Source organism: Pleurodeles waltl, chromosome 7, assembly GCF_031143425.1.
Source record: "Pleurodeles waltl isolate 20211129_DDA chromosome 7, aPleWal1.hap1.20221129, whole genome shotgun sequence".
Classification (NCBI taxonomy): domain Eukaryota; kingdom Metazoa; phylum Chordata; class Amphibia; order Caudata; family Salamandridae; genus Pleurodeles; species Pleurodeles waltl.
The window spans coordinates 1,272,926,702-1,272,952,843 of record NC_090446.1 but is presented as its reverse complement, the minus strand read 5'-3'; the positions used below and the strand labels follow the sequence as shown (position 1 = coordinate 1,272,952,843).

Sequence of the window (26,142 nt, the reverse complement as noted above, 5' to 3'; positions counted from 1 at the left end):
ACTATTAGCAAGTGTTGCTGTGTAAGAAAAAGCCAAAGCTGCTGGATGTGCCCTGGCCTTATTTCTACCAGAGTTTTTTGGACAGACCTATTTGTACCCCTAGGAGAGTCGTGCACCGTGGCTGAATGTGCAGCCAAGAACATGGCCCACATTGAAGGCTTCAGTCACTGTGCTATAGTTCAGTTCGTGTCACATGCGTGTGTTTGTGTCTGGATGAGAGAGAAGGGGAGAGAGGAAGGTAATGGCACGAGCAACACTTTCACAGCATTTCGTACCCGCCGAGTGCAAAGACGGTGAGGCCTATTGTGCAGTTCTTTCTTTCAAAATCCTTATTCAGAATGTCTCTGTTGAACGTTCCGGTCCAGACCACAGGAGCCAGCCAGGGAGTGACCGTCATCACCTCTGAGCTTCTGAAACATAAAAAAGGTACTGCAGTTAGCACGGTCTGTAGCACAAGAACTGCCTTCGTCGGGTACAGGACGCCCTGGTGTAACAATAAGGCTATAATTTAACTTTCAAGACTGGATGTCCTCACATACTTCAAGCACTTGCCGGCCTCTTCATTTTCCTTAGTCACAATATGACCTTAGGTCACCATGTCAGCAGACACCATGCCTCCAGTCTGCGTTCCTATTGCAAAACACTGTATTCTGGGAGTGCAGTTCCCTCGTTTAATTGTGAAGGAAGAGTGCAACGTTCAGAATGCTTTATTTTGTATATGACATCTTAGATCCCTGAACAGTCTCCTCAAGACACATAGGCCCTCATTCTGACCTTGGCGGTCGGCGGAGAGGCGGCGGTCGGACCGCGAACAGACCGGCGGTATTAAAAATGGCATTCTGACCGTGGCGGTCACCGCCGCGACCGACCGCCACTTCCCCACTCCGACAGCCACGGCGGTCATGACCGACGGGCTGGAGTCTGCGCACTCCGGTCCGGCGGTCGACCCAAGACCGCCAACGGTATCATGACCCTGCTTACCGCCGTGGTTTCTGGCGTTCGGGAACCGCCATGCGAACCATGGCGGTAGGCACTATCGGGGCCAGGGAATTCCTTCCCTGGCACTGATAGGGGTCTCCCCCACCCCCCACTGCCCCCGCGAGTCCTCCCCCCACACCCTCCACCCCCCTGCCACCCCCCAGAGGTGGTACGAACCCCCTCCCCACCCCCACCCCGACATGCACATACACGCACCCCGACATGCACACACCCCCAACATGCACATATACACACCCCCTACACACACACATACACAACGGGGACACATACCCGCACACATACATGCCGACATGCGCACCCGCCGAACTACACACATCGCCCATAGGCACAGCAGCACTCCCCGCCCGCATGCACGCACTCACACACCCCCTCTACACACTCACACGCACACCCCCATGCACGCACACATCACACAACACCCCCCCACCCCCTCCCCTCACGGACGATCAACTTACCTTGTGCGTTGGTCCTCCGGGAGGCGACGGGAGCCATAGGGACGTGACCGCCAACAGAAGACCGCCAACAGAAGACCGCCACACAGAAATGTGGGTCGTAATTCTGGGGGCGGTGTTCTGCTGGCGTGGCGGTGGAGGTTGACCAGTCTCCACTTTCCCGCCGACCGCCAGTGTGGCTGCTGGCGGTATTCCGGCGGAACGCTCCCAGTGGTCGGAATACGCGCAGCGGCATACCGCCGCGGTCGGCGGTCTTTACCGCGGCGGTAACTCGGCGGTCTTGCGAAAAGACCGCCAAGGTCAGAATGAGGGCCATAGTCACAATGTTTACTCATCACACCTGTCGCATGCTCTCTGCGCTCCAGGATGCAGTAGACGCCAGCATAAAGGCACATGCAGACCATGTATTTGTTACTGAGAAGAGTACTTGCACAACCACATCCATTTTTATGCAGGTCACAGCACTACCAAAGCATTATGAGTGCTTGTAATTGTACGGACCAGAGAGTGTGAACCCATTTTAAAGGGATTGTGCATCAGCATAAAATGTGAACACAACTTTCCACTCCAGTCAGAATGGAAAATCCAACCGGTAACACATAAACCTAACTTTGCCATCAGCTACAAACAGTTCAAATAGGGGCCTGGGTAGCAGGGCCGGCTTTAGGACTGGTGGCGCCCTGTGCGACAGTTTATTGTGGTGCTCCCCACCCCACAACCTCCTCCTCGGTTTCACTCACTACCACCGGCAAATGTGCTCCTCATCTCTCCATCGCTCTAAAGGGGAATATTTAAGAGCCCCTAGCACCAATCTAATGCCACATTAGCATCATTTTTTAATGCTAATGTGGCATTATAAGGCCAAAAGCGCTGTGCCATATTTACAAAGTGGCGCAATGCACGCATTCCCCCACTTTGTATCCCTTTGTGCTACATTATGCCTGCGCCAGGCATAATGTATGCAAAGGTGGCATTCCCCCGTTGGGGGGGGGGGGGCAAAGAAATGGCACAAAGAAATCTGACAGATTTCTTTGCGTCATTATTTTCTTGGCACTTTTAATGCCTGCTCAGAGCAGGCGTTAAGAGGAGGCGTCTGTTGGTTATAATGGGCCTCTAGGTGCTTTGCAGGATTAGCATAATTTTTTTTTACGCTAATCCTGCAAAGCGCCTGACTACCGTAAAAAATTCTGACACTGGTCCCCTAACTACCACCATGTTGCGCCGTATTTTAAATACAGCGCACACATGGCGGCGTTAGGGGAGGGATAAGGGGTGCAAGAAAAGTGGTGCAGCACTGTGTGCATTGCCACTTTTTTCAAATATGCCCCATGGGGGCATATTTAAGAGCACCTAGTGCCATTCTAACGCCACATTAGTGTAATTTTATTCAAGCTAATGTGGCATTAGGAGGCCTAAAATGCGACACCATATTTACAAAGTGGCGCAATGCATGCATTGTGCCACTTTGTAACCCTTTGCGCTACATTATGCCTGCGCCAGGCATAATGTATGCAAAGGGAGCATCCCCCCTGACAGATTTCTTTGCAGCATTTTTTATGGCACTTTTAACTCCTGTCCAGAGCAGGCATTTAAAGGGAGCTTCCATTGGTTACAATGGGCCTCTGGGTGCTTTGCAGGATTAGCGTCAACATTTTTGATGCTAATCCTGCAAAGCACTGGACTAGCATATACAATTTTGAAGCTAGTCCTCTAACTACCGCCATGGTGCACCGTATTTTGGATATGACGCACACATGGTGATGTTAGGGGGTGCTAAGGGGCGCAAGAAAAGTGGCAAAGCACTGTGTGCAGCACCACCTTTTTCATATATACCCCATAGGGCAGTGCTTAATTTGTAAATATAAAGGTGCCGGTGCCCAAAGCCCTCCTCTTAAACACACGCCTGCTGCAATTAAATGTGTGAACATGTAATACTGAGGAGGAGTAATCCTGAAGCCATCTCAGGCCTCTACAATCCGTTTCCAGGCACTCCCTGCCCCTTCAGCTCACTCCTGCGGATTTCTGCTTTTTCCCCATTGTCACTCTTTTTTGTTTTTCTCTTCCTCCGTCTTTCCTATATGTGTCTTTTTCTCGCAGTAAATGCTTGAGGCAGAAAAATAAGCACAGGCCCTCAAAAATAAGTGGTGGTGCTCTGCACCAGAAACAACAAGCACACACTAAGCACTGCCATAGGGGTATATTTAAGAGCCCCTAGTGCCATTCTAACACCACATTATTGTCATTTTTTTACACTAATGTGGCATTAGAATGCCAAAAACGCTATGCCATATTTACAAAGAGGCGCAATGCATGCATTGAGCCACTTTGTAACCCTTTATGCTATATTATGCCTGCACCAGGCATAATGTCTGCAAATGGGGCAACCCCCGTTAGGGGGGCTAAAAAAATGACGCAAAGAAATCTGTCAGATTTCTTTGCGTCATGTTTCTCTGGCACTTTTATCGCCTGCTTAGAGCAGGCATTAAAAGGAGGCTTCCATTGGTTACAATGGTCCTCTGGGTGCTTTGCAAGATTAGTGTCAACATTTTTTACGCTAATCCTGCAAAGTGCAGGACTAGCGTAAAAAATTCTGATGCTAGTCCTCTAACTACCGCCATGTTGCATCAGATTTTAAATATGATGCACACATGGTGGCGTTAGAGGGCGCTAAGGGGTGCAAGAAAAATGGCGCTGCACTGTATGCAGCGCAACTTTTCTTAAATATGCCCCATAGTTCTGTTTTTTGCAGCAGGCATACTAACCCTCTATGCTACTTTATGTTGAGTCAAAGCTGCCACTAGACAAAACTCTGATCCCTCTTTTTAGCAGTAACATTAATCACAAGAGGTCTCTTGACATTTTAATTGCTTCTTGAAGGCTAAATGCAGAAGGAACCTTTCAGCAGGTGCTTTTAAATCGCAAGTTTTGTAAGTAATTGCTATACACAGCGCTCCCATGAGGTCAGCGCCCCATTCGGTTGCACCGCTCGCACTGCCCAAAAGCCGGCCCTGCTGGGTAGTCCAGCTGCGGCTGGAAGTCCTGTTCTTCTTGACTGTGTCAAACAGTATCTTAGTCGGCTGTAGCTCTGGCGCAAGGTTATATTAAGAACCATGTAATTTGCATTTGTCTTTATAATTTTAACATCATGCACAAAAGGGCAGACAACTATCCAGCTTTGCAGCTCCAAAACAACGTACAATATAATAAAATAAAAAAATACATAAAACATCACAAAATTAACGAATTAAAAAATATGAAGCAAGACATCAGTTACACATTTTTCTGCATGCAGGCAGGGATGCTTTTATCACTTGCAGAACTAAGCTAAAATTGACGATCCAGTGGAGATGCCTCAGCAGCTTCAGTCTGTGATGGATCCTCAGCTCTCTGCAGGAAGACATCTCCTCTACCAGTACATAGGTTCATGCGTCAATGACCTGGCTGAATGCATTGGACCCACTGAAGTTATAGGAGTTGTGAACTGAGTTGTTCACGGGTGTGCCCTAGTCCTTAGTGACCTCTTTCAAGCTAGCAGTGATTTGTAATACAGCCTCCCGTTAAGTGTCTGTCATTCTGCTATTTAGATTTCTCCTTCTTATCCTTCTTGGGGGACACACCTCTCTTGTCCTCCTTTAGCTTTGGCACTACAAAAGCATTAAACATGTGGCCCACCTGAGAATTGGGAGCTTCAGGGATTTCTGTGATGTGCTATGTGCTCTGGGAATGAGTTCTCGTAGTCTAGATGCTCACTATACCTGTATACTCCAGGCTTTCACTTACACTATAGAGTTGGTGATGTTACCTGTGATGCAAATGTGTGGACCTTCTCAATGCATCATTGTTACACTTTTCATCCTTGGTGTAATCTCCCCTAACATTTTGCCTTTGTTTCCCAGGTTGTTGATGTGTGCTGGACTCTGTTTTTGCTGTTTTTGTTACTCTGTGCACTTTAACTCCTGCCCTGCCAAGTGGTGCCCTATCCAGTTCCTGGAGCCTTGACAGGTGAAGCTGGCAGACAAAATTGAAAATCCATGCACCAACAGCCGTGCAGGGAAATTTTTCGACGCAACCTTAAGACGCAGCTGAAGAAACGACGTGCCGCCGGCTCTGCAGCTGAAATTGATGCAGCGCTAGCAGTGCGGCTGGGAAATTGGCGATTGCGGCTGGAGAAACGGCGTGCAGCTTCAATAACAGAGGCTGGTAACGTCGCAACCCACACAGCGTGGTTTTACTATCACCGCGCGGCAGGATTTTCGATGCAAACTTTGCTGGGCCTGGAAAAACGATGCAACGCCTGCCCGGACCCGAGTGCTGCCCGGGTTGACGCATAGCTCTCCTGCAGAGAAGAAAACCGGGCACGCTGACTCGACCGGAGAAGGAGAAACAACACACGATCTCTCTTGCGGGTCAGAAGTCGACGCACCGCTTCCCTTTTTTGACACACACTCGCCCATGCGTGTTATTTTGACGCTACCCAGGTACTTTTCAACGGTAACAGTCTTTCACCTGTTTACAAAAGGATTTAAGACTCTTGATTTTAAAATTATTATCTTGACTTGTGTAAGTTGTATTTTTGTCGTTTTGGTCTTGTTTTGTTTAGATAAATATTTTCTAGTTTTCTAAACCTGTGTTGTGTCATTTTGTAGTGTTTTCATTAAGTTACAGTGTGTGTTGGTACAAATACTTTATACCTAGATCTCTGAAGTTAAGCCTGCCTGCTTGTGCCAAGCTACCAAGGGGGTAAGCGGGGGTTAGCTGAGAGTGATTCTCCTTTACCCTGATTAGAGTGAGGGTCCTTGCTTGGACAGGGGGTAACCTGACTGCCAACCAAAGACCCCATTTTTAACAATCATCATCCTCCTACTTGGCTCGTTTCGTGATGGGTCTACAATTGTGGTCTAAGTGTTAAGTGCCACACAGGGCACAGGGCACAGTTACACAGGGGCTATTGAGAGTACATCAGGCACCTGGGTTTTCAAACATGGACTAAAGAGAGCACATCATCTCCTGTGTTTGGAAGAGTGAGGAACAACCTGGTGTCCTTTTCCATCACAAAATACAGCATTATGGATCGTTTGGTCATGGTTGTTGAGCGGATGTAGGGTAGCAGCAGAATGGAGTCATTTAGACTTCTGCTAGTATCTTCTCCATATTATATTTTGCTCAAGGGTGAGGTGAGCACCAGTTATTGGAGGCCCATAGAGGGTGATTTCAAGAGTGCAGGACACATGCAAACTCTGTCTTTGTTCTGGACTGCTGCACAAGTACGCACATATCTTTTTACTTAACTTGATGCACTGCCTCAGCATTGTGGGTGCTGTGGCAGTGCACCCAAAATGCAAGTACACATACCAGAAAACCCAGATCGGTCTGTGGGGTCAAAAGTCTCTGGAACAGTATGCATGTTTACCCTGGTCCCAATTTACCACCAGTCTGATGCATGTGACTTAAAAAACGAAACGGACACCAAGGCACAGTAAACCAGTTTTAAGGAATTACAAAAAAAATGAAAATTAAAGGAAACGTTTTAAGGGAAAATCCAAAATTACATTAAACTTGGGTGGAGTTTAGGACTAATCTGGGGGTTATGAGTTCAGTGATGGGTAATGTTTGGGGTGATGACAGGGTTTTAGGGGTCAGTAATAACTGGAGTCCAGGTAAATAAAGGGGGATTTAGGGTTTAGGATAGGGTAGATTTCAGGGTGGTGAGGGGTTTTAATGTTTCAGGGATGGATGTAGTTTAGTTGTAGAAAGGGGTTTATAGGGTTCAGGGATGAGGGTGATGAGTTCTTATTGGTCATGGATGGCTGGAGTTTAAGGGCAGGGAGGGTATTTTACTAACCTTTATTAATTGTTTTAGCTTCGAGCCTTACAATATATATAAAAAAATGCATACAGCAATAAGACATGATTACATAAAATCATTATTCATTCCTTAAAAGCTTAAAAACTTAAAAACAGGGATCAGTTTCATCCAGACATGTCCAATGCCCATAAAAGAACCATATACACATGTTCAGTTCAATAATTTACAGTTACAACCCCCTTATATATCTGGGGGATGGAACATTTCCCGTCAATACCAGCCTATACAAAGGGGCCTCAGGAGAAAAGTGCAAGTGCTCATAGTGATTAGTATTAGCAGGAGTGGTTGTGTTACATTGTGGTATTAAAAAAGTATTGAAAAAAGGTGATGGATGTACCTCATTTATGTAGCAGAGGACCATGTATCTCACAGCAGCAACTATGGCCTTATACATCTTATGGTTCTGTTGGTTCAATCAGCCCTAGTTTAGTTGGTAGCTCCCTCAACCGGGGCCAAGCATCCCATATGTATGAGGCTATCAAGTTGTGTTCATTAATATTACCCGGTCTTGTACAAAGTGCTAGTGCAGCTTTAGTGCAATTTGCACTGTTAGACTTAAAGAGAGGGTGGAGCCACCTATGCCTTGCCACATCAAATTTCTTACAAAACAGGGTGAAGTGGACCACATTGTCTACCTCTCCAGGAGAGCACTCACAATATTCTAGTCCTGCCGCCAGCCTACGCGTGCGTACCACGTAACCTCTTAGGGGCAACACACCCAGTCCATATTTAATGTAAAGAGACCGCTTCAATTCAGCATGCAGCAGATCCAAATAATCAGGAGGGGCTGGCTCATAGACAATATAAAGTAAAAACTTGTGATCAAATCGGGCCTAAGTTCCTGGAACATCCTCCTCTTGTTAAATTCCCGATATCGCTCTTTTACCTTACCCACAGTGTCCTGATTAACTTCACCCGGATCTTCCCAGAGAGCCTATAACCTGAGGTTACCTAGGGTGCCTTTAACATGAATTCTCCATGAGTGCCCTCCTGGTCCACCACTCATAGTGACCTCTTCAAGGGTTTCTAAGTACACTAGGATTGCGAACTAACCTCACCCAATATAATATTGACCTTAAAGCTGGTAACTCTGATATCGGCACCAAATTTAGCACTGCAAAGAGGGTCTTCAGGGGAGTATCCGGCCCTAGCCCCAGTAGAGATCTCAAAAAGTTATTTTCAGCTATCTGTAGCACAGTAATATCAATGTATCCCCAGAATTCTGCTCTGTAGAGTGCTGCAGCCATTGCTTTCTGGCATATATTTCCAGAATTATGCTAATATTTCTATTTCCAACTTTATGCTTAAACTTCAATATTGCACCCGCTGCTTGCTTAAGAACTATGGCTGCCTTCCAAACTTGATGGTCCCAGCTCAAGTTCTCTGAAAACTGCACACCTAGGTAATCAAAGTGCTTAGTAGCCTCAGTTGGTATGTGGTTAATGGCTAGTTTCCGCCAGAGACTGGGGGAGGGTCGCAGGGTCATCCCCATGGTCTTCATGTAATTGATAGTGATTTTTCCTCACAGTATTTAACAAAACCTAGAGTAGCCTATGGGCCGCGTTCTCAGTGTGTGCCATAAGTACTGCATCGTCTGCAAAGAGTAATATTGGAACGCTCCTACCATCAACAACAGGGACATCTAGCTGATCCACTAAAAGATAGTCAACCACATCATTCAAAAAAAGGCTGAAGAGTAGGGGGGGCAGGACCCAGCCTTGCCAAACACCGTTTTGTACATGAAAAGGTTCTGTGCACTCCCCATCCATCCCATATCTCACTCTGGCTGTATTATCTGTGTGCATAGCGCCTATAGCTTTCACTAGAGGGACATCAACCTCTAGGTCCATCAATGACCTCCACAATTTGCCCCATCCACTGAATCAAAAGCGGCTTTCAGATGTATAAAGACTAAATACAGAGAGGAACTCCTGATTACTGTAAAGTTATATAAAATCAAATAGAGGCAGATGATCTGGTCAATAGTTCCCACTCGAGGCCAGAAGCCAGCTTGTGTTTCTGTTATCACACCCTGGGCATCAGCCCAGCCCTTTAGGCGGTTAAGTAGGACTTTCCCTAGAACCTTCCCAGCTCCATCCAGTAGGGAGATCGGCCGATAATTAGCGGGACAGCCTCTATCGCCCTTCTTATAAATCGGTACAATAATAGCAGAGCGCCAGAACTGCAGAACTGCATTACCCTCAAGGGCAGCATTGAACACCTTGGTAAGTATTTTAGCCTAGTAATAGGGTGCCTCATGATAAAGATCCACCGGAACCTGATTTGGGCCCGGGGCCTTATTCTTCTTCATTGTTCCCAATGCTCTAATTACTTCTGTGATTAAAATTCCTATTTCACTAGTAGTGGTAAAAAGGGCAATCTGCCTCTGTCTAGGGGCCAAGGGATCAGCCACATGAGTACTATACAATGTACTGAAGTGGTGAACCCAGGCCGCTGGGCCTATATGGGTTTCTACAATGTTCGCTGTCCCCTTCCCCACTCTAGCTACTAGTTGCCAGAATTTTATGGTGTTATAGTCAGCTATGGTTGCTCTGAGTTCACCCCACATTGCATTTTGGTACAGCTGTAGGGAGGTTATTTTAGATTTCAGGGATGGATGGAGTTTGGGTGTGCTGGGGTGTTTTAAGGGGTAAAGAATGGGTGGGGTTTAGGTGTAGAAATTGGTTTTATGGTTCAGGATTGGGGAGAGTTAGGGTAGAGAGTGTATTTGTGGTTAAGGGATGGTGGCTTTCTGGGATACAATGGGCTTTTAGGCTTCAGGAAGGGCTGTAGTCTATGAGTGGTGAGGTATTTTGAGGGCAGGGATTGATGGTGTTTAACTATTGTGAGGGGTCAGCGCTGAATGGGTTTACGGGTGGTGATGGGTCAGTGATTCAAATGTATCCAAAGTAATTGGTTGACAATGTAAAACATAAATTTGGAATAGTTTCCTCAGAAGTAAAGCACTGAAATACAGATCTCAGACAGAACTGTTTCTGAAAGTAAAACCTGCAACCTCTGCATTTACACTTACAAATAAGCATTCAAAACCCAATGTAGATCCAAAAGACATTCTGTGAATTTGTTTCTATGAAAAGGTAAATGCCACTCATATTTAAAATATCAATAAAACAGTTTAGATGAAATGGTTTCTCAGTAATCATATTCCAAGAAATCATTTTTCTAGGAAATCACATACAACTTCACCAGTATGGTGGAACTAGAATCTTTAATCCAGACGGGAGCCCATGCCATAGGTCCACTCAATGACGATCCTCTTGCTTTAAATGTGGCTCCCAGCAGAGCCTAAAGGGAATCTAAACTCCTAATAGGGGAGGCTTCTGTCCTGCCATTCAAACTATAATGGAACCTACAGATAGTAGGAGATAATTATACTTAAGGAGAACAGACCTATTCTGGTATGTAACCTGCCTACTCTGCACTCTAGTTTAAATTTGGCACGGTTTTCATAGCTCAACCCCTCAACCCCTAAATGCATTACAGTTGCTACATGTTCATGGTTAATGATCTTGGTGGGGTTCTTCAAAATATTACGGTGTTTGTAGCCATAAAATGGTGGGAAGACACGCAGCACAACTGTGGACCTCACATGGAGCTCCTCCCTCCCTTTGCCCCTGCATGTCACAGACAATGGCCATCACATCTTCTTCCTAGAAAAGGAGTGTAATTTAGTATTTTGGGTGTTTCATTGGGAATCAGAAAAGCTACAAAAGAGTAAAGAAGAGACCTTTCTTCTTCATCATGCTGGCACTTTACCTATCTAGAGCAGGTCAGACTGTGGCCTGCTAGTATATGTTTCATTGCAAAGGAAGACCTAGGTCAAGGCCACTTGTTCAGGTCTGGAACAAAGGAACTGTGCTTTGTGTCTCTTGCCTGTATTATGTGTTCAGCTTGGGGAGAAAAGCGGTGGACAGAGAAACTGCTTTCGATTGGCTGGAGCTCATCTGAAACAGGTGCAAGAGAAGGAATAATTAGTGCACAGAATGAGAGGAGCCAAAATCCAGCTGGGTTTACTTAACTGTGTCTAGTGGTTGGTGGGTTATTTTGTTTTCACACAGTTGTGACTGCCCCATTAAGAATGTAATTTATCTAGGTAATATTCTAAACATCCACAAAAGAGCTAGTCATGTCCCATAAGCCAAACCCATACTAGCAGCAAAGTCAACAGTGTCTCACTTCTTATCCTATTTTCTGCAGTGAAGGCACAGAAAAAATAGTCACATTTATGTACATTTATTTATGCTACATTACATGACGCTATCTTGGGGAGGACTTACTAGGGTGCCACTGTCACCTGGCATTCTGGAGCAGAAACATGTTACACCAACTGCAATTGCCTCATGTTAGCAAATATCATGGCTGAGCCAAGATAGTAACCTCTATGCCATTGGGTCTATATTACTACCTGAATGTTGTATGCCACCTAGTTATACCTTTTGATTGAAGTGCTCAGAGGTTCCAAGTGTGTCAGATGATCCTTGATCACCTTAGGTAGCAGTAGGTGGCTACCTGTGTGTATGCCTGCATTACCAACAACTACATTTCTGGTGGTCGACGATATAGAACAAAAAGCATGCCTGGGGTCACTGAGGGAAATTGCTGTAGCGCAAAAATCCTGTTGTTGCTGCGAGTGGTCGGACTAGTGCTTTCAGATGGTACTCCCCACAATCGGCCAAAGCTGAAGCGTGAAGGATTGATCTGATAGAACTGTGCATTGGCAGGCTGCACAAGTGACAAGGTTTCTGCATCAGTGAGCCCGTTTGTGAGTGCGAAGAACCCAAAATCTTCATTCTGAGGCCACACCAAGGGTCTAGGACCAGAGGGGCACAACTTGGGGGTCAGGGACTTGTTCCAGCTGGATCGGTGTGCTGGTTTAGTTGATTGTGAGCCTGTTTTGTCCCTGTGGCTCTAAACAGGAGGCCAGCAGACTAGCCCTTGTGATCACTCAGGGAGTCCTGGGCTCAGGTGCATTCCAATCCTGGGAGGGCAGCTGGGAAGCAAGGCAGCAATCCAGCAAGGCAGCAATCCAGCAAGGCAGCAGTCCAGCAAGGCAGTGGTCCAGCAGGGCAGCAGTCCAGCAGAGTAGCAATCCTTCCAATAGCACAGCAGTCATTCTTTGCAAAGTATCCACAGGTCCAGAAGTTTACTGAATAGTTAGTATCTGAGGGCTAGTATTTATACACAGTTGTGCCTTTAAAGTGGGTGAGAAACTTCTAGAGGTTACGCTTTGAAATCCCCTATCATCCTGCTTTCCCTGCCTTGGCTCCAAACTAACTACTGGTGGCATGCAGCCTTTTGTGTGGAGGCAGGACACAGGCTATTCAAGTGTAAGTAGGCTGGGCTCAGTTTCGCCTGCCAATTCTGCCACTGATGTCCCATCCAGGCACACCTAAGCTCTCTGTTATGTGTGGCTGTCTAGGAGGGATGCATAAAACTAAACTGCCATCTACACCTATTCATGTGACCCACAGAGAGGCTACAGACACTTTTTGATTTATACTTTTTGACGCAAACCTGCGTTATTGCAGGTTTGTGTCAATAAATATAGTGTCAGCTTGAGCCATTCCAGCCAGCCGGGCGCCATAGGAATGGAATGGCACAATCCGGCGCAAGGGGTGGGCTAGCGTCAAAACAATTGACGTTAGCCGGGTGGGGGTGGCAGTATGGGAGATGGGTGTTTAGCACCAAAAAATTAAGGTTGGCTGGTTAGAGTAAACAATTATGACTCTAACCAGATTAGTATCATTTTATGGCGCTAAACCTACCATGCCACATGACTCTTGCCTTAGAAAAGGCAGGAGTCATGCCCACCACCCCAATGGCCAGCACAGGGACAAAGGTTCCCTGGGCATGGCCACTGCACCCTGTGCCATGAATGGGGGCCCATATCTGGACCCTCTATGGCATTAAGAAACAAGGTAATTCCTTACCTTTACTTACCTGTACGTACCTGGGATGAGGTCCCCCATTCTCCGCTGTCCCTTTGGTGTGGGGGGGGGGTGCCCCTGGGTCGTGGGGAGGGCACCTTCTTATAAACCACCATGGAAATGAGCACACAGGTCCCCCAACGCCTGCCCTGACCCAGGCGTTAAATAATGGCACTAAGCAAGCTTAGTGCCATTATTTAGGCCTGCCTCCCTCCCATGCACAATTTTTGCATGGAAGGATAAATAAGTTGCAAGGGCCTTTAAGTCATTTTTTGCCCGGGAATGCCTACCTTGCTTCTCATTGATGGAAGGTAGTTTTCCGCAGGCAAAGTTACTTTAACTCCAATTTTTTGACGCTAGACGGGTCTAGTCAAAATACAAATATGGAGATAAGTTTGCACTGAAATAGCTATAAATATGGAGTTAAAATGTATTTTCTGGTAAATGATTGGATACAGGTGCTTTCAGTCAGGTATTTTGATGTGCCTGTCAGATTTCTCCAGGAATTTCGACATACACACTGACAAAAATGCTCACTCATTCTCTTACTCTCTCTGTTTTCAAAGTCTTAAAAAATGTTGCTTAATTCAAAATATTGTGTTTTCCCTCACTTAGTAAACCTACTAATCTGCATTCCTCTCCTTTCCAGTGCCCCTTAAACACCTCTCATGTCCCCTGATTGTCTTATAATGTTTTTTAACATTATATGCCAGTGTGATTTTTGGAGAACCTGAAGCTCACACCTCCCCATATCTCAATGACCAACCTACGTCCCTGGGAGCCCTTGAGGAGCAACATCAACCCAATGCCATCATCATAGAACAGTACAGTGCTTTGGTGCCTTGTCAGGGATTTGAAGCACAATGATAACAGACTTGCATTACAATGCAGTACCCTGAAATTGTAAGCAAGCTGGCTGTAGTCCTATAAATCTCACGTTACTATAAGGATATAAGAAACTGTGTACACAGGACATATTGCTACACAGCTTTGGGTAGCTTTGACGTGGCTTAAACTGTGAGTACATGGCACTTTCATTCAATCAATCAGTTTTTTTTTTAAGCGCGACACTATCACCCCTAGGGGTATGGGGGCACTGAGTTTGCTGCATCTGTATCAAAAAGCCAGGTCTTGAGTTGCTTTCTGAAGTCTGCCAGGGAGGGTGCCATTTGGAGGTGGAGGGGGAGATAATTCCAGGCTTTGGCGGTGAAGTAGGAGAATGCGCGCCCCCGCTGCAGATGCGATGAATTCGGGGAACATGTGCGAAGGTGAGTGAAGTGGAGCTCAGGTGTCTCGAGGGAAGATGGAAGTTCAGCCGGTGGTTGATGTAGGAAGGTTCTTGTTTGTGGATAGCTTAGAAGGCGTGTCTAAGAGTCCTGAACTGGAATCTGTTCTAGACAGGGAGCCAGTGGAGGTTTCTGAGGTGAGGAGAGATGTGGGTTTGTTTGGGGAGGTCCAGGATGAGTCTGGATGACGTGTTCTGTAGTGTCTGGACTCTTCCGAGGACCTGGGAGGAGATACTGGTGTAGAGTGCATTGCTATTGTCGAGGTGGCAGATGATGAGGGCTTGTGCAATGATCTTTCTGGTGTTTACTTGGAACCATCAGGAAGATTTTGAGGAGCATACAGAGGGTGTGGAAGCAGGAGGAGGAGACTTAGTTGACTTGTTGTTTCATGGTCAGTTGGCTGTCCAGGATTATGCAGAGGTTGTGAGCGCGGTCAGTCAGTGTCAGGGTGGTTCGAGTTCTTATGGCCACCAGCTGTGGTCCCAAGCGGAGGTGTTCTTTCCAAAGAGCAGTTTTGTCGAAGTTCAATTTGAGGCAGCTCTCTCTCATTCCGTTGACTATGTCAGAAATGTCATTGCGGAAGCTGGTTTTAGTGTTAGAGGGGTCTTTGGTGAGCGAGAGGACAAGCTGAGTGTCGTCTGCACAGGATATGATGTTGAGTCTGTGGGATCTGACGATGTCCGCGAGGGGGGTCATGTAGATCATGAACAGAGTGGTGCTGAGGGATGATCCTTGGGGCATGCCGCATATGATGTCCATGGAAGTGGAGGAGAAAGGAGGTAAATGGATGCTCTGGGTGTGACTTGAGAGGAATGTGATGATCCACTTCAGGGTGTGTTTGTGAATGCCGATATTGTGTAGTCTGTTGATGAGGATGTCATGAATGCTGCAGACAGGTCGAGGAGAACCAAAGCCACTGTTTCTCCTTGCTTAAGGAGGGTTCTGATGTCATCTGTTGCAGCGATGAGCGTAGCCTCGATGCTATGGTTGGCCCAGAAACCTAATTGTGATGCTTCGAGTAGGTGGTTTTGTTCTAGGTAGTCAGTGAGCTGTCAGTTGATGGCTTGAGTACTTTGGCTGGCTATGAGAGCAGAGCGATCTAATGATAGTTCTTGAGGTTTCTGGGGTTGGCTGAGGCCTTCGTTAGGAGGGGGCTGATGTCTGCATGCTTCCATTCATTTGGGAAGGATGCTATGGAGATGGAAGCGTTGAGGAGGATGGTGAGTTCAGCGCTGATTATGTTGGATCTAAGGTTGAAACGATGGTGGGGACAGTGATTGGTGAGTACCCTGGAGTGGATGGAGCAAAGGATGGTCGCGCAGGTCTGGACATTGATTGGGGGCCAGGTGGTAATGGCTTGGCAGGGGTTCACTGGTTGGATGAGTTTGTCGAAGCTGAGCAAGGTGGGTTGGAGCTCAAAGTTGAAGATGTTGACAATCTTGCTGTGGAAGTAGACGGATAGTGAGACACAGAGTTAGAGGGAGGGATGTACTGTGTTCTCTGTGGCCATCAGGTTGGAGAATTCCTTGATGTGGTTGACTGCGGCGTTGATGATGTCCATGATGGCTGTTCTTTTGGTCTCTTTGATGTGCCAGTGGTAGTCTATGAGAGATGTTTTGTGTGCAGCTCTGTCAGAGGGGTCCTTGGAGATCGCTTCTTGAATAGAAGACAGTTGCGCTTGGCGGTTCTGAGCTCTGGGGTGTACCAGCTGGCATGTCTTAATGTTCTTTTGGCTTTGGGCAAATTTGTCAGCACATTTGCTGAACCAAGTGGAGAAGTTGTGGACGGCTTGGTCAAGGTTGGCTGACGTGTCAGGTGGTGTGGTGACTCTCAGTCTGTGTCCAATGGCTCTCAGTTACTTTTCCTCAGCTGCAGTGGGTGGCGCTTTGGTGCTTGGTGATGGTATTCTGGGTCTTAGAGATGGTAAAATGGATGATAGTGTGGTCCGTCCGGGAGAGTTCTGTGGTGTGGGTGAATTTGATTCTGTCACTGGAGGAGAAGATGGTGTTGAGGATGTGTCCGTCTCTGTGGGTGGGTTTAGAGTTGGATGAGTCCGATGTTCTTGAGGTTCTCCAGTAGCGATGTGGAGTTGATGTCCTTGGGGTCCTCGATGTGTAAGTTGAGGTTGTCAAGCAGCACATAGTGGAGGGCGTCCATGGGAAGGGGGTGATGATATTGCTGAAGGCCTCCCAGAATGCTGTCCAGGGTCTGGTGGTCTGTATGGAAGCGTAGCTCTTATGGTTGTCTTGGCATCAATGTGTAGTAGGAAGTTAAGGTGCTCCAAAACCATTTTTGGTTGACTGTTTTAGTGTAAAACCTTAAGTGAAATGCCTGCATTGCTTTTAAGGCTAACTACACCACTACACAGTTTCAGCTGAGGATTGAGTTTTTTTGTAGTTTTGAGTCAGTTCACGCAACATTTTAAATTATTTAAATGTGTGCTTAGGTTTTTTTCTCGAAACTAACTTTTTGTTGTGGAACAATAAAAAGTGAACAATTTTCATTGCCTGGTGTGTGACTAACCCATCGTGTTGATATGCCTGGCTTTTCAGAGAATCTGAAAAATGTCTTCTTCTTTCCCACTTTGTCTCTCGCGTTCTTTTTTGTTGTTGTTTTTTTTACTTTTTTTTTGTTTATCAATATGTCTCCACAAATGTACATCTTGGGTTCAACAATGATCATGCAGTTCCTGTGATCAATAGCATAACTCAAACATAATTTATAAAACACCTTCACAGTTTGACTTTTGTTGTCTTTTTGTTTTTTGTGGGAAATAGGAGAAAAAAAACATATAAGTGTGTCAATCCCCAACATCACCAACTATCCCCACTCCCTCACCTCAAAATCCCCCCTTCCATGCCAGAACCCTTATTACGAGAAAGAAAATCTATACCTCGCAATCTCATTCTATTCTGATGATGTGTTTTTTTTTCTCTTCTAAGTTGGTTATCGACCTAGCTCATAGATTAATCTATAGGTTTATATTCTAATGCTATTTTCTCTTACGGTACTCCATCGCTGGGACCATGGGGAGGCCAATCCTGTTCGTCGCTCTTGCATAGACCCCGATAACTCCTGTATCATGTGTCCCCATGCCAGCAGCAATTCTGGTAGTTTGATATTGCTTCTCGTTTGTCTCATATGTACTTCTTCCACCCCTGCCCATTCCCTCAAGTCCCCCAGCCAACATTCCTTAGTCGGGATCTGATCACTCATCCAGTGTATTGCAATTTGTCTTTTAACTACTGTAAGGCCTAGTATTGCCTGCTAAGCTTACATTTTGGATCGCAAGGCAACAAACCTAGGATACAGCCATTGATAGAGGAATGTCCCACCCCGTGGTATCTCTACTCTGATCTGTGACAGCCCTCCAGTATTTACGTAACTTTTGGCACAGCCAGATCATGTGTCAAAAAATCGGCCTCCAGGTCGAGGCGTTTTGGGCATCTGGAATCCCAGGCCGGGTAAATCATTTGAAGTCTTCTGGGCAAGAGGTAGGTCATGTGTATTAAGTTGTATTGTATTTGTTTAAATTCGGCACAAACTGATACCCCTCAAACTTCCACGTGTATTTGGGACCAGTCCTTGGGGGAGAGTGGTTCTTCACTTACCATCCCCCATTTCTGCTCTATTTTTTATGGTTTCACTGGTGTATCCGATTGTAATGCTCGATATTAGTGTGTCACTAATCTACTCCCTACTGCCATGGACAATAGACAATGGAGTGTCTGTGTGAGGTCTGGAGCCTCTGGGAATGTTGGCCATAGCTGCCGCCCCATGGCCACTAGTTTTGCACATTGAAGGACCCCACCATTATCCACCCACCTTTTTGCCAGCACTCTACTGACATAGAGTTCTGGATCTTTGTAAAGGGGGGCAAGATCCATATATCGAGATGGGGAGCATAAGGTTTCTTCCGTATAATAGTTTGTACAGTTCTCACCCATAGTTTTGCCATTGGGGTATCAGGTGGGGGCAGGTGGTCGGAAGCATTCCCCCCAGCAGTAACAATCCAAGTGGTTGAATAGCATCCGTAGTCTGTAAGAGGGATTGCTCCCAGCACGGGTCGGGATCAAACCAACTCACTGCATGTTGTAGTTGTGCCACTATGTAGTATAATTCTAGGTCTGGTAATTCAAGTCCCCCATGTTTTCCCTCTCCCCGCAGTGTGTCAAGACTCACCCTGCTCCTCCACCCATTCCAAAGTAGGTTCACCAGGAGGGAATCCAATTTGCGGACGTCTTCCACTGTATCTCATAAAAAGTGCCCTGCATAATGTACAGACATCTTGGCAGCACCACCATCTTTATAAGGGATATCTTGCCCATCATAGATAGTTTCAGAGTGTTCCAGAACTGGATGGATCTCTTGAACACGTCTATCACTCTTCCCTTATTCTTTTCATAGTTGGAGGACTCATCCAGAGTGATATGCATTCCCAGGCATCGTATCCCGTCTGTTACCCAAGGTAAGTCTACCCGTGGGAGCCGCTCTCTCGGGGTGTGACCTATTCCCCTAAGGGGAAAAGAAAAGATTTTGTTCTGTTCACTTTGAGGCCAGAGGCCATTTTGAATGCCTCAAGTTCAGCCAGCAGCCTTGGCACCGATTCCATTGGCCCCCTCAAATAGAGTAATGCATTGTCCGCATAAAGGAAGACAATGTGTTCTAGTGCCCCACCGCTATTCCCCAGCCTCTAAGTTTCTGTCGGACTCTACATATATATCTAAAGCAAAGCTCAGGGGTAATAAAGGGCAGCCATGTTGGATGCCACTTTGAAGCTCTATTGCTGCCGAGACTGTGCGGCCTGTACCTACCCTTGCCTTTGGGGTCTTATAGAGAAGTTTTATCCATTTAATGATTTGTGGGCCCAGGCCTATTGATTGTATCCAGCACCCCCCTGACAAACCTCCAACTAACAGTATCAAACGCCTGTTGTATATCTAAGAAGGCCAGGGCATAATCTTTGTCCTCCCATTGTAATGAGTGCATCACATGAGCCAGTCGACGAATATTACGTAAAGTATTTCTACGCGGAATGAACCCCGATTGGTCTTCATGTACCAACTGTGGGAGAAAAGTCAGCAACTGTGTCGCCAACATGTGACTAAGCATCTTAAGGTCTACGTTCAACATTGATATGGGTCTGTAGGAGCCCGGTTCGGTTGGGTCTTTATCTGGCTTTCGTATCCCCACTATGAGAGACCCTTTCATGGAGCCCGGCAGGTCCTCCTTCTCTAGCGCCTCATTACATATTTCTAGTAGCCTATCTACCACAGTTTCAGAGAAATGGTGATAAAATTCGGCCAGGAGGTTGTCGGGACCTGCTGGAGATTTTGCTGATTTTAAAGCCCTTATTGCTTCTAAGAGTTCCAATTGACTGATCAGAGTCTCTAGAGGCGTGCAAGCCTCCGTGGTCAATCTCGGGATCGGGATTGTCTCCAGGTAAGTGCGCATCCATTGATCTACTGTCACTCCCTGGTCGTCCGTGTAAACCATCTGTAGGTGGGACGCAAATATCTTATTAATATCCTGCTGTGTGTGTATTAGTGTTCCATGGTCATCGTGCAGTCCTAGGATTGGTTGGGGTTCTGTTTTTATTAGGTGTACTAGTAAGCACCCTGATTTGTCACCCTCCCGCTACCACTGGCTGCGACCATCAAATCGGTTGTGTTTGTCCAGCTGATCCCATATCCCTCCTACATTCTGACATTGGGCATTCCACTACGACTTCCCTATGTTCCCCATCGAAAGAGACTTTTCTAATCTAGTTAATTTGCTTTCTTACAAGGACAGTTGTTTTTCCAGAGCATGTCACATGACCTTTGTCACTTGTATACAAGCTCCTTGTACTACTACTTTCTACTTTCATTGTGTCTCATTCCAGGATCCTCTCTTTGGTAGATCCCCAATTGTCTCTAAAGTAACTTGTCAGACCTTGTTTAATCTGGTCCCTGAAAATCAGATATTTAAGCGATGGAGCATTGAGGCGCCATAATGGTAGCAGAGTGGGAGGAACATGGTACTAGTATGTGACCAACAGTGGCGAGTGGTCAGACAAGTATCTCCCCAAATATTGGGCTCCAGAAATATTTTGTGCTTCTGATGCCTGTGCAAATACGTAGTCCAAGCGGCTATGTGTGTCAGATGCCGGAGAGTAACAGGAATAGGCCCGGATAGTCTGATTCTGGTACCTCCAAATGTCTATAAGACCAAGGCTATCCTGTAACATTCTAAGGGCTGCTGGTCTCTCCCATCCTTTATATTTCTTGGCTGCACAGTGGTGCAGGGTACCACCACCGTGATAGGCATGTTGTCGCCCTGGGCAACTTGGAAGTAGGTACATCCCATGAAGTCACAAAACTGCCTAATTTTTTGGGGCAAAGCCTGGTGAGATAGTCCAGTGGGTTAATGAGCCAGCCACAGACCTCCACATACAACAGCCTACCAGACTCAGTAAGATCCTGCTGAATCAACTTTTTATTGTTTGGCTGTCAATGAAGTAGGTTGGGTAAATAAACATTTATTATTTGCAGTCTTGCGAAACTGGTACCAACTGCTATGTGTAAAAACAGTTGTGAGAGTTCATAAGGGCCAAATGGTGGGCCTGATTTCTTGAATAATACATCTATTCACAATGAACAACACTGTGTGTTCTGCTTGCCTATGATTTTTAGATCGCAGCTTACCAGATCTGTCTAATTTGCTAAATACATCTTGAGGACTTTCAGTAAGTTGACTTAGGAATGGATTCCACTCATTGATTACCATTGGCTTTGTGGTTTGTAACTCACATTTTCTGACTTTCTATTTGCTGGCTTTATTTGCTTTAGACTCTCCAGGTTCAGTTCTTTCCTTCTGTTGCCAAAACCATGTTTACTGTATTCTTCCACAAACTCTCTTTCTGTAAACAGGCCTTTAAATCTTGCTCTTATTGTGTTACATTTGCTGTGCATTCAAAGACGAGGTCAAATGTCAGGAGCTGTCTTCCAACAGAGCTTGTCTACTTTTTTTTGTAGCATACAACAACATTTAAATGAACTGTGTAAGTATTTCAGAATATATCAGAATTAGGAACACAAATGAAGCATATTTTTGTTATTTCTAAAGTGTGTTTGGAACAAATACTTAAATATGATCAAAACAAATTGTTAAACTAGGTGAAACAATTTCCACAAATTTTTATTTATGCACTGAACAGTTTTATTAGTAAAACTGTATATCTGTGCACATTTAATGGCCATTTCAATTAAAACGTGTTGTCTGGAACAGCAGTGCACCACCATACCATGCATACTCTGCTCTATGCCACTACACTGTACTCTGCACCACTCCACATCACTGCACTGTGCTCTGCACCACTCTACTTTACACCACTCGATGTCACTGCACTTTGCACCACTCTCCTCTTAGCCACTGCACTCAATGCCACTTCACGCTATGCCTCTCTACTCTACCCTGTACTACTCTACTCTAAGCCAATGCACTCTTTGTTACACTACTCTACAGCATTCTACAGTACTGCAGTCTAGGCCACACCAATCTACTCTGCACAACTTAACTCTGTGCTACTGTATTCTACGCCACTCTGCACTCTGCAACACTGCACTCTACACCACTGCACTCTATGCCAATACACTCTATGTGAATGCACTTTACTCTGCACAACTGCACTCTATGCCACTGCACTCTACACCACTTTATGCGATTACGCTCTATACCATTCTAAGCAAGTGCACTCTACCCTGCATCACTCCACTTTACAACACTTCACTCTACTCTGAAACAATCTACTTTATGTCACTGCACTCTAAGCCACTCTATTCCACTCTGCAGCACTCCACTCTATGCCACTGCACTCTACACCACCCTACTCTTAACACTGCACTCCATGCCAATGCACTCTACACAACTGCACTATGTCACTGCATTCTACTCTATGCCACTCTACTCCACTCTGCGCCACTGCAGTCTGACACTCTACTCTGCAACACTGCACTCTCTGCCATTGAACTCTATGCCACGCTACTCTGCACTACTCCACTCTACGCTACTGCACTCTATGCCACTATACTCTATGGCACTATACTCTACTCTGTAGCGCACTACGCTACTCTACTCTGCACCACTCTACTGCACTGCTATCTATGCCACTCTACTCTGCACTCTACAGATTCTGTAGGGGACACCATCATTTTGTGTTACATCACTGCATGTGATGTATGTAGAGAGGCAGCCTAACCCTGACCCACGTAAGATAGAGTAGGGATGACATGTGAGTATACACCTGGCAGGAGATAAGGAACTGCTGTGGTGCAACAGCCCAAAACAAAATGCCATCCTACACTTGACCGCCACAGATGAAGTGGGAGTAACAAGCTAAGATTTTTATGTTCAGTCTGTGGATGGCTTGTAAGCAAAAGGCAAGAAAATAAAAGATATACCTCAATGAACAAGAAATTGGATGAAGAATGGCTCCGGGGTGCGTCTTCTACAAAATGAGGGTGCCAAGAAGTTGCTGGACAACTATGGTAGAGACTTTCTTCCCAGAGCTGTGTCTGTTTTTCTGAGTTGGGCCATTGGTTGGTCCAGTGTGTGGCGTCATGCTGCTTGACCATGCTAAATGTGTCAGACCATGGGGGCTCTCCTCTGCCCTGGAAGGATTGGCCGGCATGCATGACTTCAGGGGATGCCAAGCCACTGCTGATGGGATGGCGGCAAGTCCAAATCTTGTGAGCCACGTAGGAAGGAGGTAGGCTAGGGCCTCTGGCTTGTTGGAAATGGATGTTGGATTGGTTGGTGGACCGGTGGGTGGACTTACTCTGTTGTTCAAACTGTATCTTATACCACTGTAAAAAAGTAGACTTCAACCTTTCTTCTGTCATGACATTGCCTGACAGAAAAAGCGGCAGCATTGTTAATAGTAGTATAATTTGCAAAATTTGCTACCTGTACAAAAATTGTTCACCTTGTGTGCACATACCTCATAAGGCATGTGTTCGCATCTGAATGGTAAAATTGTTAAAAAAAAAATCACTGGCAAAGCCAAGAGCATTGCCTTTTGTAGCTGAGAACTATTGGCCTTGTCAATGCTTGTTTTGACCATCTCTGCTCCTCCATTATGCTCTTTCTTTCATATTTCTCCCTTTCTATTTGTTCCAGAAGTTGTAAGTATGAAGCAAGCCAGTGTCCCAACATGGGCATATTCCACCTAGGTGCCACCCATGCGCAGGTCCTGGCGATTCCAAGTGGTCAGCTTCCACAAAATTTTGCTCTGGACTGTATGTGTTAATGACTGCATAGGGCTTGTCTTGCTTTCAAGAGAGCCAGGTCCCAAAGAGGCACTCACAAAAAAATTTGAAGCAACAAACCTGTTAAATAGCAGTTTGTGCAGGGCAGGCAGTTGCCCTGGCCATCTGAGCCCGGGTGCCACTGCAACAGGTGCACCCTTGATTGCTCAGCCCTTGCCAGAATTTAAATAACAACTACAAATCTGCAACACTCTACTGGGCAGACTGGGCAGTGAAAGAGAGACACAGAACAAATATCACTATCTGTAAAAAAAAGCCAGGCCTTCAGTATTGTGCCTCATGGTTCCTGTTAGACCTGACAGCCTATTTGTCTACCTCCCTCCATTTTTCTGACACGTTTTTTCTGGTTTTAGGACTCTGCAAACTTTACCACTGCTAATCAGTGCTAAAGTGCATATGCTCTCTCTCTTAAGCATGGTAACATTGGTTCATACCCAATTGGCATATTTGATCTACTTGTAAATCCTTATTAAAGTGCACTACATGTGCCCAGGGCCTGCAGATTGAATGCTACTAGTGGGCTTGCAGCACTGGCTATGCCACACACATGAGTAGCCCCTTAACCATGACTCACACCTGCCATTGCAAGGCCTGTGTGTGCAGTTTCACTGCCACTTTGACCTGGCATTCAAAAGTACTTGCCAAGATTTAAACTCCCATTTTTCTACATACAAGTCACCCCTAAGGTAGGCCCTAGGTAACCCATAGGGCAGGGTGCTCTATAGGTAAAAGGCAGGGCATGTACATGTGTGTTATATTTGTCCTGGAAGTGGAAACTCCTAAATTCATTTTCCCACTACTTACAGCCTGTCTCCAATCCACGTCTGGGCTGGGCTGGTTGACAGCTCCCTTGTGCATTTCAGCCAGACAACTACAAACACAGGATACTCAGTCACACCTGCACTCATCTGCAAACTGAATGGGTTTTCCTGGGATGGAAGGGTGGAGGAGCCTGACACATTTCAAAGGCTAGTGGCCTGCCCTCACACAATGGACTGCCAAACCCCCTACTGGGTCCCTGGCAGACAGACCTGTACTGAAAGGGGACATTGTGCACTTCCAAACCACCCTTTGAAGTCTCCCCCACTTCCAAGGCATTTTGGGGTATATAAACGGGGTCCCTGACCCCACCAAATCAGACACTTCCTGGAACAGACACTTCTGGACCTGAACCTGCAACCTGTCAAAAGGAACTGCCTGGCTGCCCAAAGGACTCATCTGGACTGCTTTGCTGTGAAGGACTGTTACCTTGCTGTTGCCCTGCAACTTGCTGGCCTCTGACTTTGCTGAGAAGTGCTCTCCAAGGGCTTGGATTGAGCTTGCCTCCTGTTTTCTGAAGTCTTAGGGCCGAAAAGACTTCATCTCTTCAAGAAAACTCCTTGTGCGCCGAAAATCGAAGCACAGCCTTCGAAACGATGCACAGCCTGCCCTGCAACGAGAAAATCGCCACACCGGAACGACAAAGCCCAACTTCCCGAGTGAAGATTGACGCAGCGCCTGCGTTGTGACCGGAACTTCAACACACAGCCCTACTGGATCAACGCAGATCCGAGCCGGGAATGACACAGCCCGAATTCCTGAGAGAAGTATTGACGCAGCACCTGTCATGTGACAGAGACTCCGACACATCACCCACTGGATCAATGCAGTGCCTGTAGCTTTGTCCCGCAAGTGCAGGATTTCCACGCATTGTCCCTGGGCGTTAAAACAACCCTGCATGGCAATGAGGACCTAAGACTGCATGGCGGAAATCAATGCAAAGCCCTTGCAGATTGGGAAGAAACTACGCATCGTCTGTGTTGCTTCAGGAAATCTGACGCACACCTTCCTTTTTCCACACATCTCCTCCTCTGCAGTCTCGGTGTGTGTTATATTGACTCAAACCAGGTACTTTGTGCACACAAGAGACAACTGTTGATTTTTAAGACTTAAGACTCTTAAACATTGCAAACGTGAGATTTCAACTTGTGCTTATTGAATCTTTATCGTTTTGACCTTAATTTAATCAGATAAATATCTTATATCTTTCTAATCCTGTGTGGTGTATTTTTGTGGTGTTTTCACTGTGTTATTGCATGGTTTATTGCACAAATACTTTACTCATTGCCTTCTAAGATAAGCCTGATTGCTCAGTGCCAAGCTACCAGGGGATGGGCACAGGATAATTTGGATTGTGTGTGACTTAGCCTGACTAGGATTGTGGTCCCTATTTGGACAAGGCTGTGTACCTCTGCCAACTAGAGATCCCATTTCTAACAGTTCCCAAGGCTAGATACAGAGAGG

General features: G+C 46.1%; 1 protein-coding gene across 1 annotated transcript in view; it reads right to left on the bottom strand.

Annotated features, from left to right (window-relative positions):
• The window catches only part of LOC138246162 (histo-blood group ABO system transferase 1-like), a 309,739-nt gene that overhangs the window by 20,948 nt on the left and 262,649 nt on the right, over window positions 1-26,142 (bottom strand). Inside the window, exon 7 of the mRNA XM_069200470.1 lies at window positions 276-410. Coding sequence (XP_069056571.1) covers window positions 276-410 — 135 coding nt within the window. The remainder of the gene's footprint in view (window positions 1-275; window positions 411-26,142) is intronic.